We start from the raw sequence: 18,237 nt of genomic DNA, 5'->3' as shown, positions 1-18,237 counted from the left end.
GTGGAGAGAAACTGCGCTCTGATGAATTTTTTCTTCAGTTTATTTTATTTTAAAATATTTTCGCTTCATTCAGAAATGGCCTCGTGTGAATCAATGTGCCCAGTCGCTGAAATAAATTTTCGAAGCCGGAATCATCTGATAGATCAATTAGAAGCTACTGCATCGACTAGTTCAGGACCCCGGTCAAAATACGTTGCAGATCCGACGAAAATGGTCAAAGAGTACTCACGATCAGCTGCTGACACCCATAAATACAACAAACCGGAACTATTAAGGCCTTTTCCCGTTCTACAACACACAATAGACTATCTTCTGGATTTGTACAGTCCGTTTAAAGGTGAGTGTCATGTTTGGTGTTGTGGTAAATGCTCCAATTATGGTGCAAAACGTCTCAGCTCAGTCACCGCCGACGCACCTTGTTTTCACGCATTCTCGGTCAGTTTTCTCGAGATTCAACGCGTCCAGAAAGTGTGCTATATAGAAATAAAGAGTACTTTATAAGGGCCATACACGGTTTAATTTACCCCGGCTATGGTAGTTTAACGGTGCTACAAATGATTTAATTTTTTTTCCTTAAAAAACTTTATTGATTTTTCATCAGACAGGCGGTCAGCGATCACTTCCAAACAATTCGCATCGATTTTTTCGTTTGTTTCGGATCGTCTACGATCAATTCGACAGGATATGATTATGCAAAACTTGCGTGGAGATTTCACTGTAATTCTTATTGAGGTTGGAAAAATAAAAAATTTGAGAAGAAAAGATCCTTAAAAACTATAAAATTTTGCAGAAAATGCTTCCATTCTACATAGAAACTGACGGAGCTTGCAAGATGGCAAAATGTCAGAGTTATGACCCGAAATTGCACGATTTTCAGTTGGAAGAGTGCTTTGGAAGGTAGCTGGACGGCAAATCAACGTTCTTAATCAAAAAGAAATCTGAAAATATTCCTTTTTTGTTGGAAAGTTCAAGAAATGCCTCAATTAGTGCCTGAAAATCTCCTTTTCCAGGTTTTTTTTTATTTCGAAGTAAATTGAAATAAATCGAAAAAAACCTGAGAATGGCCGTTTCAGATACTTTGAAGTCTTTTTTTGAAATTTTCAACCAGAAAGTCGTATTTTCAGGTTGAACGAACATTTTTATTTCAATTTTTGATTAAAAACTAGATTATCAATCTGAAATTAACAGTTTTTCGCCTAAAACGCCAGAAAGAATTGAAAAAAACGGAATTATTTTTAATTCTCCATATTCGATTTGTAAAATATATTTTCGATTTTTTCGCAAAAATTGATGTAAAACTGCCGATTTTTAGACCAAATCTATAGTTTCAGTCAATTTTTTCGAGTGACCAAGTTTCACCAAAGCCTAAATCTTGGCCATCCAATAAAAATTGACCGAAGCTGTAGATTTGGCCTAAAAAATCGGTGATATCGGTGATTAAAATAAATTTTTAAGCGGAAAAAATGCCTGAAAAACCGAAAAAAAAAGTTTAGCATTCGAATTATTAGGGAAAAAAAATAAAGAAAAAATCATGAAATATAGCCGGAAAACGCAAAAATATCGAAACTAAGTCACTTATTTGAGCGGAAATTCAGAAATAATACTTTTCTATTTTCTAATTTAAGTTCTCTGTGATTTTTAGCAAAAAACCACAGAAACCTTTAAAATTCATAAAATAAAATATCTGATTTTTCAGGTGGTTTGAAGAAGTCTCGAATTCCACTGATATTATCCCGAATCCCTTGATATCGGCCTGCTTCTTCTTCAGACAATTACATCGAAAATCATCAATTCTTCATGATCTCTACCTATTTCGTCGGAAACTACCACACGAATCATTTAATCTCATTCAAAGCATAATATCATCATTTTATTCCTCAAATTATCGCCGATTTTTCGATATTTTCCAACAACTCGATCCACTTCTCAAGCACTCACTCTCGGATTGTGTCTCAATTCTTCGTCAATCAGCGATGAAAAATATATCCGTGGCATTCAAGACTCCTGTCGCTAGGCTTCCATCTCAATTGCTATCCGATTGGCTTGGATTTCCAGCGAATCTCGAATTTTTCGACGATTTTCTTCGTTTGTACAGTGTGATTCCTGATGAGCAAGGAAATATTCTGATTTCTGCTCTACGACCACCCGTGGAAATTTCGTATCAAGATTTTTCTTCGAGACAATATGAATAAATTTATTGTGATTTATTGGATTTTTAATATTTTTGAATTTTTTTGTTATAACGACGCTTCAAATGCGTATTTGATACTTGTCAATTAATTTTTTCTTTGGTTTTTCAGGAAAAATCGCTTTTTTAAAATTCAAAAGATAAAAAAATGACCGAAATTTATTGAAATTTAAGTTTTTTTGTTAAAAAAAAAGCTTTAAAAAAGCAAAAAATATTAAAATTGAGGTTTTTTTTTCTTTAGAAAAAGCGAAAAAAATATCAGTTTGAGATTTTTTTTTTCTATAAAAAGTGAAGAATATTAAAATTTAGATTTATTTTCCCAAAAAAAAAGCGAAAAATATTCGAATAAATATTTTTTACGAAAAAAGCGACAAATATTGAAATTGAGATTTATTTTTCCAAAAAATATTCAAATGAAGATTTTTTCCAAGAAAAAAAACCGAAAAATATTGAAATTAAGATTTTTTTCAAAAAAAAGCAGTCAAAACACATTTAAAAATGTTGAATAATTCTCAATTTGAATATTTTTCGCTCTTTTTTGGAAAAAAAATCCAAAAAAAAAACGAATAATATTCAAATTGAGTTTTATTTTTCCAAAAAAGCGAAAAAAAGTCGATTTCCCAACATTTTTTAAAGGAATTTTCTTCTTTATTTTCTCATTAAAAATCAGCATTTTTATTCATTTTTATCCGATGAAAACGCCCAAATTTCCAGAACTAATGGATGGTGTACTGATGGTATCGGATCTATCATGGATCCAACGTGGAGTTGCAAAAGAAATTCCAGACAAAATCAAGTTGGACGACGAAAAGCTAAAAGAGCTGATCGAAGGAGCAATTCCAGAATCAACTGATAATGAAACAGAGCTTGACGATGATGAAGAATCAGATAATGAGAAATTAAAAGGACTACGTGGAAGAGGAGATGTTGAAATGAAAGATGAAGAATCAGAATTTGAAAAGAAATATATGAAAGGATATAATGAGAATATCAAAGATGAACCAGAAGGACAAGATGGAATGAAAGGAATTGCAATGTATTCAACGAATAAAGATGATCCATATGTTACAGAACAGGTTGATTCTGATGAAGAAGAGGAAAAAGATGAGATTATGGTTCGAAAAGATGATAATATGGTCGCTGTTGCCAAAATTGATAAGGTTACTTTACTAGAATTTAAATAAATTAAAAAATTGATCTAAAATATTCAAAATGACAGAAAAAAGTTAAAAATCAGGTTGAAAATTTTTTGCACATCCATTTATCCAATTTTCGTATTTTTTTTTGGTTTTCATTTTGAGCTAAACCGAAAAAAATTCTGAAAAAAATTTTTCATCGATTTTTTACCTTTTTCCTTTTATATAAAATAAAATTTTTTTTATTAAATATATTTTACATCAACAAAATTATTTTTCAATTTTTAGATAACAAGAACATTTTTATTTATCAAAAAAAAAAAAACATACAAAATACTTACGAAACTGGGAAAAAAACTAAAAAAAAAACTATAAAAATTCCACTTTAAAGGCGCATTTTTTTCGCATTTATCGAAAATTTGTCGCGTCGAGACCGGATACCGTATTTTAAACGAAAAATCGATTTTTTTTTTGCGTTTTGATAATATTGAGCAAACTAAATTAAAAAAAAAAATAAATAAGAAACTGAAAAGTCAAATTTTCAAAAAAACAATAAAAACTTTCGAAAACTAGTTAAAATTTATAACAATTAGGTTAAAAAACCGAAGAAAAATGAAATTAAAAAATTTTTTTTAAGTGAAATTTTCAATAAATAGGAAAAAAATAAAAACTAAAAAAAATACAAAAAAGCACTATTTTCAATAGTAAAATTTTGAAAAAAAAAAACGAAAAAAGTTAAATTTAAAAAATAATGAAAATTTCAAAAAAACTATTGTAAGAAAAAAATTAAAATGCTTTAAAAAATCGAAAAAAAGAGAAAATTTTCAAAATTTCAAAAAAAAATCTCAAATTGTAATTTTCAAAAAAAAATGGAGGTTAAAAAAATTTAACCTAAAATGTTAAAAATTAATTTGTAAAAATTGTTTAAAAAACCGAAGAAAAATTAAATTTTCACAAAAAAATATTAAAAAAAGTGAAATTTTCAACAAAAACGAGAAAAAGAGTATAGAGAAAGTTTAAAAGCATAATTTCAAATTCCTAATTTTTCCAGGGTGACTTCACACTCGAGTGCTACGTATACAATGAAGCTGACAGTGATTGGTACTGTCATCATGACTATATTCTCGATGCTCCACCATTGTGCATTGAACCAGTTCAACATGATCCAGGAAACGAGGAAACAGGAAAAGGAAATCTACTGGCCGTCGGAACAATGAACTCGGAAATTCATATTTGGGATCTCGATATTATGAACACTGCAACCCCGTTTTTGACTCTGGGAAAAAAGGAACGAAAAGTGAAAGGAGCTGCACGAAAGAAGCGTGATAATAGTGCTCAAGGACATACTGATGCAGTTATTTCACTTGCTTGGAATCGAATTACAACTCATGTTCTTGCTAGTGGAGGTGCTGATAAAACAGTTGTCCTGTGGGATCTTGATGAAGCTAAACCGGCTCAAATCATTCCTGATCAGGGTGGAGAGATTCAGACAATGAAATGGCATCCAAATGAATCCACATTCTTATTGCTCGGAACTATGAAGGGACAAGTCAACGTTGTTGATTGTCGTGAATCTTCTGGAAATGCTTCAGCCGCGTGGAAATTCGATGGACAAATTGAAAAAGTGATCTGGAATCATTTTAATCCATTCACCGCGTTCTGCTCGTCTGATGATGGAAGACTTCGTCATTTGGATATGCGGAAACCTGGTGAATGCCTTTGGGAAGGTGTTGCTCATGATGGTCCGATTGGTGGACTTACTCTTTCTGCACTTACTAAAGGATTGCTGGTTACTGTTGGCGAAGATGAGGTACTAGAAATGCGCTCGAAATGGAGAAAAATTTAAAAAATTGAAAAAATTACTCCGAAAGACTCAAAATTACTAGAAAAAGCTAAATTTCCCTATGAAAAAAATTCCCAAGAAAAAAAAACGTTTTTAGAGCGGTTAATTTTTTTTCTGGAATAAAAAAAAATTTAAAAATTACTCTAAAGTACTCAAAATTGTACTTTAAAAAGTTAAATTTCTTAATGAAAAAATTTTCAAAATCCTTTTTTCTGCAAAAACATGATTTTTTTTCGTTTTTTTTTCAATCCCGAAATTTTTGGTCAAATCGGCAAAATTGGTTAAAAATTAGTGTTTTTGTGATTTTTGCGACAAAAATTACATTACCTATGGTCTCGGCAGTTTTTTTTGTTGAATTTAAAAAGGTGTGCGCCTTTAAAGATTACTGTAATTTCAAACTTTCGTTTCGTTGCGGAATTATTTTCAATCGATTATTTTCATAGTTTTTCTCACGATTTGTTAGAATTTATGTGTTTCTTTGAGTTAAAAAACAAACAAATTATAATTGAAAAAAAATTACAGTACTCTTTAAAGGCGAACACATTTTTAAATTCAACAAAAAACTGTCGTGTCGAGACCCGAAATCGTATTTTTCAAAAAAAATTGCATCCGGATAATATTTAGAGTTGAGAAATCCAATTTTGCCGATTTAATCAAACGAAAAAACGAAAAAAATCAAAATTAAAAATTCCAGAAGTATATATTTTTGCAAAAAAAAATCTAAAAAGTCGTATTTTTAAATGAAAAATAATGCAGGCGTCTAAAAACTTTCGTTTTTACCGCTTTTTTCTAAAAAAAATCCTCAAAAAATGAGAAAAATGACCAAAATTTGAGGCGATTTTTGGAAATTGGAAACAGCCAAAATTTTCGATTTTTCGAAATTATTATAAATCTGGACGAAAATTTAAAAAAGTTGTACAATAGTCACAATAACTCAAAAATGTTTCAAAAAAAAACCCCATCGAAATCAAAAATTTCCAGATGATGAATGTTTGGAAAGTTGAAGACACCAATGGAGGAATCGAAAAAGTTCATTCGGAGAAGCTGACCATCGGAGAGCTCCATTGTGCTCAATTCAATCCAGACGTGGCAGCAGTTCTTTCTGTTGGTGGAACTGCCGCCGATTTGATCCGTATCATCGATTTAACCAAATACGAACCGGTCGTCAAAGCATTCTCGGAATGAAATCTCTGAATTTTTGCCTTCTCTGTTTTCCAGTTTTTTTTTCGCCTGTTTTTGTTACGTTTGTTCCTGTTACACTTTACCAAGCTTTGTTGTTGTAATAAACTCTAATTTTGAGTACTCAAAAAAATTCAAAATTTATTATTTACATCCAAAAAAAAAGATTAAATATCAAAAATAATCGAATCTTCATCAATAAAAGGGATATTCGGATGAGAAAGGCTCAATTTGTCGGGAATTAAATTTGGAACATTTTCACGATTTTTGTGAATTCCAGTGTTTTTGCGGATCCGGATGCATGATAAGACCACGAGGAGAATAAGGAAAAAAGATATGATGATAAATCCAATCTGAAAATAAATTTTTTGAAAATACATTAGAATTTGCTGAAAACTTTGAAAAATTGAAAAATTCCTTTTTTCTATAATTTTTTCCGATTGAAACATAAAAAAGCCAGAATTTATTTTTTAAAAATTTTTTAAAAGAGAAATTGTCCATTTTTCAATAATTTTTGGGAAAAATCTTTTTTTGAGAAAATCAAATAATCAAACAAAAATTTCCAAAAAATTATCGGAAAAAATCGGAAAACTGTAAATTTACTACTTAGACGCGAAAATTTGCGATTTTTTGCGTTCTTGGTCTCGACGCGACAAATTTTTGGTTAACGCAAAACGTTGTGCGCCTTTTAAGAGTACTGTAGTTTCAAAATTTTTCTTTCGTTTCAGTGGAATTTGGTCCGATTTTTTTTTTTTCATATTTTTCCGTTATTTAACAGTATATTTATTTCACAGTTAAAATGCGATGTGCGCATAGTGCTTTCGGCGTGGATCGCGCGTGGGAGAAAAAGGAACCGGAAATGATGCCCATTGCGCGCGCATTGTGCGTCCATCGCGAACTTGAGATGCATTTTGCGAGCATCGCGAACAGCAATAATGGACACATTGTGGATTCGCCATATCGATAATAAAACCAAAAAACCTTGTCAAATCTGAGCGTTTTAGACAATTTTCTATTCAAAAACGCATTCATTACAAATCATGAGTAAGTAAACAACAACAATAACAGTGAATAGTAACAACAAATTGAACTCTGCAACAACACAACTAATTATTATTCGTCCTCATCCTCGTTGGACTCATCGTCATCACTCGAATCTCCATTTCTCTTGCTTTGCTCATGGCTCGGGAGCGTGGGGCTCGTGGCTCGGGGAAGCTCGGGGGCCTTGGAGGGTCCTTGAGTTTGGGGAATCTCTTCGATTTCTTCTTCCACGAACTTCAGTCGGCATCTAAAAAATTGTTTTAGACAGGTTATTCAATTTATTCTAGGTATTCCAGGGAAATTTGAGGTTTTTGTGGTTTTTTGAACGATGATAATTTTGAAGTGAAGACATTTCTTTTCATTTCGAATTTTAATACTATCCCGTACTACAAGTGGTGTGAATTTTGCTTTTAATTGGTAAAATTTTTTTGTATTTTCCACTTATTTAATTAATTAATTTCAAGTTGTTGAATGTGCGATTAAATCCATTATCACAACCTAGGGTACGGTATGCAAGTCCGCAAACACCGAACTGTGCAAAGCAACATTTTGCGTGGCAGGAATTTTTTCTTTTTGCTCATTTCTCCGTTTTTTATTTTATTCTGCATTTCTCGACAGTTTTTTCAACAGCCTGCGGTTAGTTTGTTTTACAATTTCAACTAAAGGTACTCTCCGATAAAAATTTCAGATAATTGTGTCGTCGGTGCTTCTGCTATCGAAATCGAAAAGGATATTTGAAGAATTCAACTATTTTTTAATATGCAGAACTGAATTTTTAGAACCTGTTTCTTCTTCGAAATAATCAAAAAATTTCGGCATTTTTTAAAAAGTGAGACGTGAAATCTTCAATTTTTTTTTTCGAAATCGATATTTTGGGACGCGGACTTGGACGATGTTGAGCGGTTAGTTGGACAATAACTAAAGATACTCTCCGCCGATATTTTCACGTGGACGGTCGAGAAATGAGGCGGACCTAAGGATCGATTAGCGATTTTGAGGTGGACTGGTCTTAACGATTCGACAAGGAATTCAATGTGTTTTTTAACCGAAAAATCCTTTTTTTTTTAAATATTTATAGATTTTTACTGAAAATGTTCTTTTTTCCAGAAAATATATTGATTTTCCAAAATTTAGGAGCGTTTAATTTTCAAATAATAACTTTTTAAAAATAAATGTCTGACATACTAATAAGATGCCTTATAGGCGTTTGGCTTTCCACAGTATTTAATACACACTGAGCTGGAATACTCGATGAAATATCACGAGTAAATGGAAGTTCAATCGGATCAATTTCTCCCATCATTGCCTTGAAATAACTATCATCACGGATTTTCTGAAGTTGATCCATTGAAGCGGTCTCGTAGCGAAGACTGTCCTCGTGTTTTTGAAGATTTTCGTCGTACTGAAAACAAATTTTAAAATTGAAATCTTTTCGCCTTCAAAAATTCGAAAGGATTTTCCGTTTTTCGGTTTTCCGAAATTTTTTTTTTAGAATTTTGCTATTCAATTTTTTCTTTGCAGAAGAAAATATTTGTTTTAAAAAATTCAACGGAATTATTTAAAATTTGACAAAATTCGATAATTTTTCGATTTCGATTTTAAAAAATTTCGCCAAATTTCCATATCGCTTCGACATTTTACATCGGATTTTCTCGAACTTAATCAATTTTTCTTGAATTTTAAAGTGCAAAATCGAGTAAATCGACAAAAACAACGTACAAAATCATTGTACACATCCAATCGATTATTCAAGAGTTTCCATGATCCTTCATATTCTTTATCACACTTCACCAAACATGGTTCCTTGAATGGAATAATTCCAAGATCCCATGCCCTTAATTTCGACGAGTCAATGATATTGTCCGCAGTGCATAGCACTTGAAGAACGGATCGTCCTTTAATCCTTTAATCCTTTAATCCGTGACCAGTTAGATCAGATCTTAAAATTGAATATTTCAAAATTAGTTTAAGTTTTTAAAAAAGTAAATCTTACGTGAAATGCACAGAAAATCCGTGTGCTACTCCATCTTTCGCCGGTCGAATTTTGAAAGAATTCGAGTTGGCAAGTGAATCCTTCAAATTGGCAATACTGCTAAAATCGACCGAATGCATGGCTACTGAACCAGAAAGAAGTTCAAATTGAGAGTAATCTGCAGCTGATGCACACCAGTACGGTTGTTCGGCATCTAATTCGCCAATTTTCACGTATTCGGATCGATAGCGAACTCCTCCGTAGTCTTGACAATGAATATCGAAGATTTCACGACAACTGAAGAGACGGACGTAGACGGTAGCCTGGAAATGAATAAAGTTATATTAAATTAGGGGATCAGTTTGGTTTCAAGAGAATTTTACGACGAATTTCATTTCTCCGAGAGTTAAATCTTTTCCAATTTGATATTATGGGAATTTCGTTTCTAAAAATTAAAAATAGTCTCAAAATCGGCAAAGAATCAAAAATCCCAATATTGATCAATTCTCTGATTTTTTTCCAAGAAGATAACTCCCCGATCAATCAGCGATTCGATTTAAAGGTGGAGTACCGAAATCTGGGAAATATTTTTAAATGACTCCAAATTTTCCCCTGATTTTGAATGTCAAAGTGAAAGGAAAATGTGTTTTAAGGTTAATTAAACATTATATCATCAAAAAACGAAAAATTTGTTAGGTTTTTGATGATATAATGGTTAACTGACTTTAAGAACACACATTTTCAAAAAAAAAATTGGCAAAAACCGACGAAAATGAAGGAAACTCGTCGAAAAACTGAAATCATCATCCGATAAAAATTGAAAATCTCGTAAATATGCACAAATCTCGTAAATCGACACATGGCGTCTCCGGCGCGAAAATTCGTAAATTTCATGAGTGGAAAAATGAAAATCCGCGATTTCAAGCTGAAATATAAAATCAGGGATTTTTCCCCTTCGATATTCGGAATCAGGAGAAAATTTGGAGCAATTTGAAAATATTTCTCAGATTTCGGTACTCCTTATTTAAAAAAAAAATTAAATTAACTGAAATTTCATACTGAATTCGGAATTTTCAATCTGTTAGCTTTCAGAAAACATATTGTAAAACTACAGTAATCCTGACTATTTTTCCATGTATTAAAAATGAAATATTGCTTGCAATGTAGTTTAAATTATATTTTCAAACGGTTCAACAGCTAAGAGCATTTTTTTTCACTATAGGTATCACAATTTTGAGAAAATATTAAGGCTATTATAGAATATCACATATAATACATTTTAATTTAAAAAAACAGTGAAAAAAAACCGAAAATTCAGGTAAAAGTGTAATAAAATGTTAAAAAATAGGCGGATAAAACATTATATATTTCGAAATTCTTGTTTCGCGAATGGAAGCATCATGGAGCCATTATGGGCCCATCGCGAACCGTTCGCGATTGGCCCATAATGGGTGGTCGCCACACGCGATGCGCGCATTATGTCTATTCATCCACTATGCGCACATCGCATTTTAACTGTGTTATCAAAAATAAAAAAAAATATATTCACAAGTAAAATCACACAAATTTTATACAAAATAATTTTAAAATTGGAAAATCACAGAAACGATAGTTTGAAATTACAGTAATCCTTAAAGGCGCACACATTTTTTTTGGAATTTAATTGTAAGAAAATTTCGAGACCGGGTTTAAAGACGCATATACCATGAACACTAGAACTCACCACTCCAAATAAAGTCCACGAAGAATACAAAATTATTGGAGAAGAACTGGATGAAATTTTCAATATATTCCCATTTAGGAATATCATGGCTGTAGATTTAGCCTTACATCGGCCAAAAATTCCCTGAATTAAGTATCGTAATCTTGAGATTCTTGAAATGCGAACTTAAAGGCGCATGGGGGTTTATTAGGAGGCAATTACTCCCATGCTTACATTTCCCATGCCTACAATTTCATTTGGTGTTTTCCACAATTTTGGATGTTCATATTGCAGTTTCTGTGCAGTTGTGTGTTTCGCAGTATCTCCGGAACATTCCATTTTTTGTTGCATTTTGTAAGAATTCGGAACTATCTTTTAATTTCTACAAATTTAAAAGTCCATTTCGCGTTGTTTCATGTATCTTAAGACTATTGCTTCAATCTTTCTTTCATAACATTTTTTTTGTATTTTTCCAACAGCTACACATTTCGTTCTCTTTTCTAATTTCGAATGTCTCTTATGTCTGCGTTACTTTCAATGACTGATTTTCACATTTTCATTGGTTTTTTTTATTTTCAACAATTTCCGGTTTTTTTTGTCATTTTCAACTGAAATCGTGAAAGTCGACGTTTTATACTATTTTCTCAGTTTTATCTTATTTTCTCATTTTTATCAGCTAAGTAATTATAAAATTGCATTATTTTAACAGTTATTCTTTAGTGGGGTCATCCAGAGGGTAAAAATGAATTTTTTACACTTTATATTCTTTCTTTTCCACACAAAATTCTTATCTGAGACACAATTGTACGTTTTTAATATGCTCAGATCACTTTTCTATTCTGAGAAGCTGAAAACACAAAAAATTAGAGGGTTCAATTTTTATCGCTTCAGGCCTAAACTTGCACGTTAATAAATTTGTTTGACAAATGGAAAAATTATATGAATGTTAATCTGTTTTGGAAACGCGAACTATACTGTATCTCGTATAAATAATTTGTGTGGAAAAGGCAAAATAATGAGTAAAAACGGTAAAAAATGAGGCAAGAAGAGTAAAAAATGAACTTTTTGTCCCAGACGAATAGGGTGAAAAAAGAAATAGGATAAAAAATGAATTTTTTACCCAGTTGGATAACCCCATAATAGAAAAAAAAACTACAAATAGGAAAATGGTCAGAAAATGAAATCCTAAAGCTTTTTTCCCTAATTTCAGCAGATAAAACGTGCAAAAAATTGTTGCACTTAGAGAAAATAGTATAAAACATGACTTTCAATAACTTTCTCACGATACTTCAAAAGAAAATTGACTAAAAACAACAAAAAATACCGAAAATTGAAGAAAAAGTCGAAAATAATCGAATTATTCCCTCTGAAATTTAAAGGCGCACTGAATTATTTGCATGCTCGTGGCGAGACATTTCGCTGCGTATCGACTCGCTTCACTCAGTGGATACGCAGATCGAGCGCAAATTTTGAAAGAAACGAAGGAATTCATGCAATCTTTTTCATTTTTTTACGATTTTTTCCATTTTTCCGGTAAAATGTATTTTTAAAAATGATTATTGTAGAAAATTCTGATTTGTATTGCTACTTTCGTGATTTTTTGAGTAGGAGAATCGAAATTAGGGTTGTTTTGACTTAAATTGGCTCCAAATGACCAAATTTCGTGTTAAGACGTTTTTAAAATTTCCTAAGAATAAGTTTTGACAGTTTTCTGCTAAAATCTCCAACTTAGCTATGTCGTCAGTATCGCAGCAGTCTAAAGTGTTTGTATTTTGTCATTTTCTTGTTCGTTATTTTTTATCGCACTGTTTTCGTTTATGCATTTTTGTTGGTGGGTGCACAAAGTATGCCCCCATCTGCTAAAAATATACTTTAATTGTTCTAAAAGAACGAAAAAATTGATAATTGAATAATCTCAAATTTCGATAGCTGCGTCACTGGCAAGTTGCAAAGTTTGATATTTTAGCTTATTTTTGTTCAACCAGGCTTCTCTTTCTCAATTTTAAACCACCTAATTTCAAAAAAAGATTTCGAGACATTGAAATTTGGTCTTTTGAGGATTATCGTGAAAAGTGAATATAATAAAACGATTTAAATTTCAATTATTTAAACTTATTTTTGTTAACTTTATAGTTTTGTTGTTACATAGATTCAAATAAAATGAAACCGGAAAAGTGGAAAAAATGAGTTATTGAAAAAAATCGCAGGAAAAAAGAGAATTTGGAAAGTAGAACTCGACATTGCAACAGACTTAAAACTGAAAAAAACAATGAGCAAAATATTTTATATCTCAATTTTGTCAGCATAGAAATACATAAAAGAAGTGCTTGGCATTTGAATTTTGTCAAAATATCTTATTTTCGAAATTTTTTAAATACCTATATTTGATATACTTTTGGAATTCCAGAAACCTTTAAAGCAACCAACAACCTCTATTCAGACGTTTTCTTATCGAATTCTGATCAAAATAGCGAAAATAATACTTTTTTAATGAAAAAAAGATAATCAACATTTGTTCTGTGCTATTTTTTGAAGCAATAGTCTTAAGATACATGAAACAATGCGAAATGGACTTTTAAATTTGTAGAAATTAAAAGATAGTTCCGAATTCTTACAAATTGCAACAAAAAATGGAATGTTCCGGAGATACTGCGAAACACCCAACTGCACAGAAACTGCAATATGAACATCCAAAATTGTGGAAAACACCAAATGAATGATTTCCTACAAAATAGAGATAAAAAAAAATTTTCAAAAAAAAAATTTTTTTTTCGAGCTAAAAAAATTTTACTCTATAGATAATCATCCCCATTTTTCTATGATTCTCGATTAATAGTTCAAAACTAGCTCTTTTTTTCTAATTTGTAATTAATGTGACTTAAAACTATCAAATACGATTGATACTGCGAAAATGAGCAAAAAAATTGACTTTGTGCTCTTTTGGAGCACAAAAAGTGCTCCGTGTAAGCATGGGAATACACTTTTGTATGTATGGGAACATCTGTAAGCATGGGAAATGTATGCATGGGAACACCAAAAATTGAATTGTACGCATGGGAGCATTTTTACTACTGAGTGTACGCATGAGAAAATTTGTACAGTGCTGGCCAAAAAGATATCCACTTTTGGTTTTTTGTGTGTAACTTTTTTCTCAAGCATCCATTTGACTTGAATTTTTCCGTGTGCATAAAGCGAAATGTTACGCAAATTTGCGGACCAAACATTACATGATTATCGATTTTTTCTGAATTTTATTTCAATTTTTTGATTTTTTCGGTTTTCCAATTTTCATTATTTTTTTTGAATTATCAATAAAACGCACTCTGTTTGTTGCACTGGATTTGTTTGGTTGATAAATTATTTTTAAGGTATGGTAAAATCTGTTGGGTGTAAAAATCTTTCCTTGGACGTCAAGAAAGCCATTGTAGCTGGCTTCGAACAAGGAATACCCACGAAAATGCTCGCGCTGCAAATTCAACGTTCTCCGTCGACTATTTGGAAAGTAATCAAGAAGTATCAAACTGAGGTGAGTTCGAAAAATATTATTTTTTAATAATAAATGTTTAGAAATCCGTCGCTTTGAGAATCTCGCCCGGCAGGCCTCGAGTGACAACCCATAGGATGGATCGCAACATCCTCCGATCAGCAAGAGAAGATCCGCATAGGACCGCCACGGATATTCAAATGATTATAAGTTCTCCAAATGAACCTGTACCAAGTAAACGAACTGTTCGTCGACGTTTACAGCAAGCAGGACTACACGGACGAAAGCCAGTCAAGAAACCGTTCATCAGTAAGAAAAATCGCATGGCTCGAGTTGCGTGGGCAAAAGCGCATCTTCGTTGGGGACGTCAGGAATGGGCTAAACACATCTGGTCTGACGAAAGCAAGTTCAATTTGTTCGGGAGTGATGGAAATTCCTGGGTACGTCGTCCTGTTGGCTCTAGGTACTCTCCAAAGTATCAATGCCCAACCGTTAAGCATGGAGGTGGGAGCGTCATGGTGTAGGGGTGCTTCACCAGCACTTCCATGGGCCCACTAAGGAGAATCCAAAGCATTATGGATCGTTTTCAATACGAAAACATCTTGGAAACTACAATGCGACCCTGGGCACTTCAAAATGTGGGCCGTGGCTTCGTGTTTCAGCAGGATAACGATCCTAAGCATACTTCTCTTCATGTGCGTTCCTGGTTTCAACGTCGTCGTGTGCATTTGCTCGATTGGCCAAGTCAGTCTCCGGACTTGAATCCAATAGAGCATTTGTGGGAAGAGTTGGAAAGACGTCTTGGAGGTATTCGGGCTTCAAATGCAGATGCCAAATTCAACCAGTTGGAAAACGCTTGGAAAGCTATCCCCATGTCAGTTATTCACAAGCTGATCGACTCGATGCCACGTCGTTGTCAAGCTGTTATTGATGCAAACGGATACGCGACAAAGTATTAAGCATAATTATGTTGTTTTTAAATCCAATTGCTCATATTCCGGTACTTTAATTGTCATTTCCTTGCAACCTCGGTTTTTTCAATATTTCTAGTTTTTCGATTTTTTTGAATTTTTCTGAAGTTTTTTCAAAATCTGTTGAACATTTTTGATGAATATTGTGTTTTTAGATTTTGTGAACACTGTGGTGAAGTTTCAAAACAAAATAACCACTTAGAAAAAAGTTACACACAAAAAACCAAAAGTGGATATCTTTTTGGCCAGCACTGTATGTACGGGAATACGTGTAAGCATGGGAAATGTAGGCATGGGAACGAGAAAAAATGAGCTGAACGCATGGGAACACTGTTACTACTGAGTGTAAGCATGGGAACATTTGTATGTACGGGAACATGTGTAAGCATGGGAATTGTAGGCATGGGAAATGTAAGCATGGGAGTAATTGCCTTATTAGGTCTTGCCACGAAAAAGGTTCATTGTGGTTTTAAGTTTTTAATACTGAACATCTTTACAAAATTTTTTTTAGAAATTTCTAGAAGATACATATATGAATGTAATAAAAAATTCTTACACAAAGACTCAAACAACCCGTGCGCCTTCAGGTAAGTTTTAGAAAATTGATAAAAGTGAAATAATTTACTGAAAAAGTGCAAGATGAGCTTGATATGACGTGCCCGTCAGTTTCAAATTGAAATAGAGCTCCATCGGCCGTGAGAAACTGGAATAAAAAACCTGGGAATATTGATTGTCTTGACAAAATTTAAAGTAGCGTGCCAATTATACTGTTTTGGCTATTTGAAACTTCTGGCACAAAACTACGGTCTCGACACGAATGAATTATTTTCAAATGGAGACCATACTGTAGCTCTTTCATTTACTCCAAAAATTATTCAGATACCCATGCAAACCCTTGCTCATTCACGTGGTGTGGTTTGATCTTCGAAAAATGCGGGAGAATAGACGCAGACTTTTGAACTGATTTCGCATGGTTAAGAGTGTGCTGACGTCACATTTTGTAGGGGAAAAACTCCCGCATTTTTTGTAGATCAAACCGCAATGAGACAGCCTGAGACCACGAGCTCTTTTAAATTTTGTTTGGTGTTGTGGCGAGACCCACTACAGTAGTTTTGAGTTACCACATCAGGTGTTCCGAATTTTCTTGTTGGATTCTTAGAAAAGCATATTCTGAGAAACAGGATTCCATTTTTTGAGCAAATCGGGCTTAAATCTTCCACAAAAATATAACCATTCACTTCGGGAAATTCATATGGTATTTCAAGGTGACGTTGTTTGAAATTCTGAAGAAATAACAAAAGTAGAGATTTTTTGCTTTTTTCACAGTTTAAAAAACGTACATCCCAATCCAAAAATCCATCTTCAACAATAGTTTGAATACGACCACTGACATAGCCGGTAACATTCCCGTATACAACTTCAATAAACTCTCTTTCCAGAAAAGTTTGCCTAACTGGATATCTACAACCATCTTCTAATAAATGATCAATTAAAGGATCATATACATGTCCGGCTCTCATTTCAATCAGCTCACAGTGTCGGGAATTATAGATCGGATTTTCAATGCTGAAATTATTTTCAAAATTAAAATAAAATGGGTCAATTTTGGGATGATAGGTATAGGTATAGGTATAGGTATAGGTATAGGTATAGGTATAGGTATAGGTATAGGTATAGGTATAGGTATAGGTATAGATATAGGTATAGGTATAGGTATATGTATAGGTATAGGTATAGGTATAGGTATAGGTATGGGTATAGGTATAGGTATAGGTACCTAAATCTACAAAAAGAATCAAAATTATACTTCCGGCAATTCTAATTTCCGGCGATTGCCGGTTTTTCAAAATTTCCGGCAATAAGCAATTTCGGCAAATTGTCGAGCAACGGGCAACGTAGTAATCTTACCTTATAATTTTTATATCTTCAGAGCACACGGGAATAAATAAAATATAGTATAGGTAAATATAAATTAAAATAGAACCGATTTTCATTTCAATAAAACTAGAATAAGAGACCGGGTGTTCTAAAGAGAAAACAAGCAAACAGCGGATTGCTTTCAAAAAGGGTGATAAGAGCATTGGAGTAGAAATGGAAGATAATGGACAAAAGGAAACATGATAAGATAAGTAGAAATGCGCGAGTTGGAAGGTTTCCATATGCACAACCGGAAACTTGATGGGCTTTTAAGAGAGAGTATCTGGAATCGGAGAATCGTATATTTTTCAATTTTCCAAAAGTTTTCTAGATAGGAAGTACATATGAATATTTCAAATAAAGTACCCGCGAAAATGTTTGCACTTGAATTGGAGAACGATTTCCAAGTCCGTCAATAATTTTCAGAAATCGGTATATTTCCAGCTTCTGGGAGTTAAAAAACTCACAGTTGTGATTGCGGCAATTGTTTTCGGCGATTCTACAAATTGATCTATTGCACCATGTTCTTCTAATATTAAAATTTTAAAAAACTAGTGTCAAAATATAGAAAAACACTTGATTTATTTTAAATGCGAGAAAATGCTCAAAAGTTGCCAAAAGCCAATTAGGGACTTATCGAGCTTTGTTTTTTTTACAGTTGGCAACTTTCAGACTATTTTTTGAGCATTTTTCAAATAGGTCATTCTTTAGAATTGCCGAAAATAACTGTTCTTTCCTGAATTAAATGCTAAAAAATGACATCATTCCTACTCAAAATGGCATCAAAATTACAGGTTAGAATTT

General features: G+C 32.6%; 3 protein-coding genes and 2 non-coding genes across 12 annotated transcripts; 4 read left to right on the top strand and 1 right to left on the bottom strand.

The window, feature by feature from the left end:
• Positions 1-73: 73 nt before the first annotated feature.
• tag-115 (SAC3/GANP/THP3 conserved domain-containing protein) lies at positions 74-2,206 on the top strand. 2 transcript variants are annotated; one of them, NM_171422.5, is made up of 4 exons: positions 74-337; positions 602-732; positions 791-897; positions 1,697-2,206. In NM_171422.5, exons 1-4 carry the CDS (start codon positions 76-78, stop codon positions 2,190-2,192), a joined length of 996 nt encoding a protein of 331 aa, NP_741494.1. In that variant the 5' UTR covers positions 74-75; the 3' UTR covers positions 2,193-2,206. The 2 variants fall into 2 exon arrangements, 1 of the variants encoding a protein (NP_741494.1); NR_131634.1 differs by having other exon boundaries at positions 76-337; positions 606-732; positions 1,697-2,192.
• On the top strand, positions 411-556 carry JC8.15. Its single transcript, NR_023966.1, has one exon. It is a non-coding gene; the product is annotated as a small nucleolar RNA JC8.15 (small nucleolar RNA).
• A 696-nt stretch (positions 2,207-2,902) lies between the features above and the next one.
• Positions 2,903-6,468, top strand: pwp-1 (WD_REPEATS_REGION domain-containing protein). Its single transcript, NM_070140.4, has 3 exons — positions 2,903-3,348; positions 4,376-5,134; positions 6,149-6,468. Exons 1-3 carry the CDS (start codon positions 2,908-2,910, stop codon positions 6,350-6,352), a joined length of 1,404 nt encoding a protein of 467 aa, NP_502541.2. The 5' UTR covers positions 2,903-2,907; the 3' UTR covers positions 6,353-6,468.
• Positions 6,469-6,475: 7 nt separating this feature from the next.
• On the bottom strand, positions 6,476-17,531 carry C48D1.5 (the record flags this gene model as incomplete). 7 transcript variants are annotated; one of them, NR_131631.1, is made up of 9 exons in its annotated part: positions 7,458-7,634; positions 8,573-8,789; positions 9,107-9,326; positions 9,381-9,682; positions 11,083-11,205; positions 16,142-16,219; positions 16,638-16,799; positions 16,857-17,082; positions 17,425-17,510. NR_131631.1 is itself a non-coding variant. In NM_001306942.4 (6 exons), the coding sequence occupies 6 exons, from the start codon at positions 17,508-17,510 to the stop codon at positions 6,514-6,516; spliced, it is 861 nt and encodes a 286-aa protein (NP_001293871.1). The 7 variants fall into 7 exon arrangements, 4 of the variants coding, with proteins under 4 accessions (NP_001293872.1, NP_001293871.1, NP_001293873.1 ...); NR_131632.1 differs by lacking the exon at positions 17,425-17,510 and having other exon boundaries at positions 16,857-17,036; NM_001306942.4 differs by lacking the exons at positions 7,458-7,634; positions 8,573-8,789; positions 9,107-9,326; positions 9,381-9,682 and adding an exon at positions 6,514-6,699 and having other exon boundaries at positions 17,425-17,531.
• Positions 8,038-8,510, top strand: JC8.17. Its single transcript, NR_101974.1, has one exon. It is a non-coding gene; the product is annotated as an Unclassified non-coding RNA JC8.17 (non-coding RNA).
• Positions 17,532-18,237: the final 706 nt, after the last annotated feature.

This window comes from Caenorhabditis elegans, chromosome IV (genome assembly GCF_000002985.6).
Source record: "Caenorhabditis elegans chromosome IV".
NCBI classification, from domain to species: domain Eukaryota; kingdom Metazoa; phylum Nematoda; class Chromadorea; order Rhabditida; family Rhabditidae; genus Caenorhabditis; species Caenorhabditis elegans.
This window is presented reverse-complemented; position numbering and strand designations above follow the sequence as displayed.

What these genes read in the sequence shown, in the direction of transcription:
- pwp-1 (NM_070140.4), top strand. Translation starts at nt 2,908, where the DNA reads ATGGATGGTGTACTGATGGTATCGGATCTATCATGGATCCAACGTGGA. An exon ending in CTGTTGCCAAAATTGATAAG is followed by an intron (nt 3,349 to 4,375) that starts GTTACTTTACTA and finishes TAATTTTTCCAG; the next exon opens with GGTGACTTCACACTCGAGTG. An exon ending in TTACTGTTGGCGAAGATGAG is followed by an intron (nt 5,135 to 6,148) that starts GTACTAGAAATG and finishes AAAAATTTCCAG; the next exon opens with ATGATGAATGTTTGGAAAGT.
- tag-115 (NM_171422.5), top strand. Translation starts at nt 76, where the DNA reads ATGGCCTCGTGTGAATCAATGTGCCCAGTCGCTGAAATAAATTTTCGA. An exon ending in TTTGTACAGTCCGTTTAAAG is followed by an intron (nt 338 to 601) that starts GTGAGTGTCATG and finishes ATTTTTCATCAG; the next exon opens with ACAGGCGGTCAGCGATCACT. An exon ending in TCACTGTAATTCTTATTGAG is followed by an intron (nt 733 to 790) that starts GTTGGAAAAATA and finishes AAAATTTTGCAG; the next exon opens with AAAATGCTTCCATTCTACAT.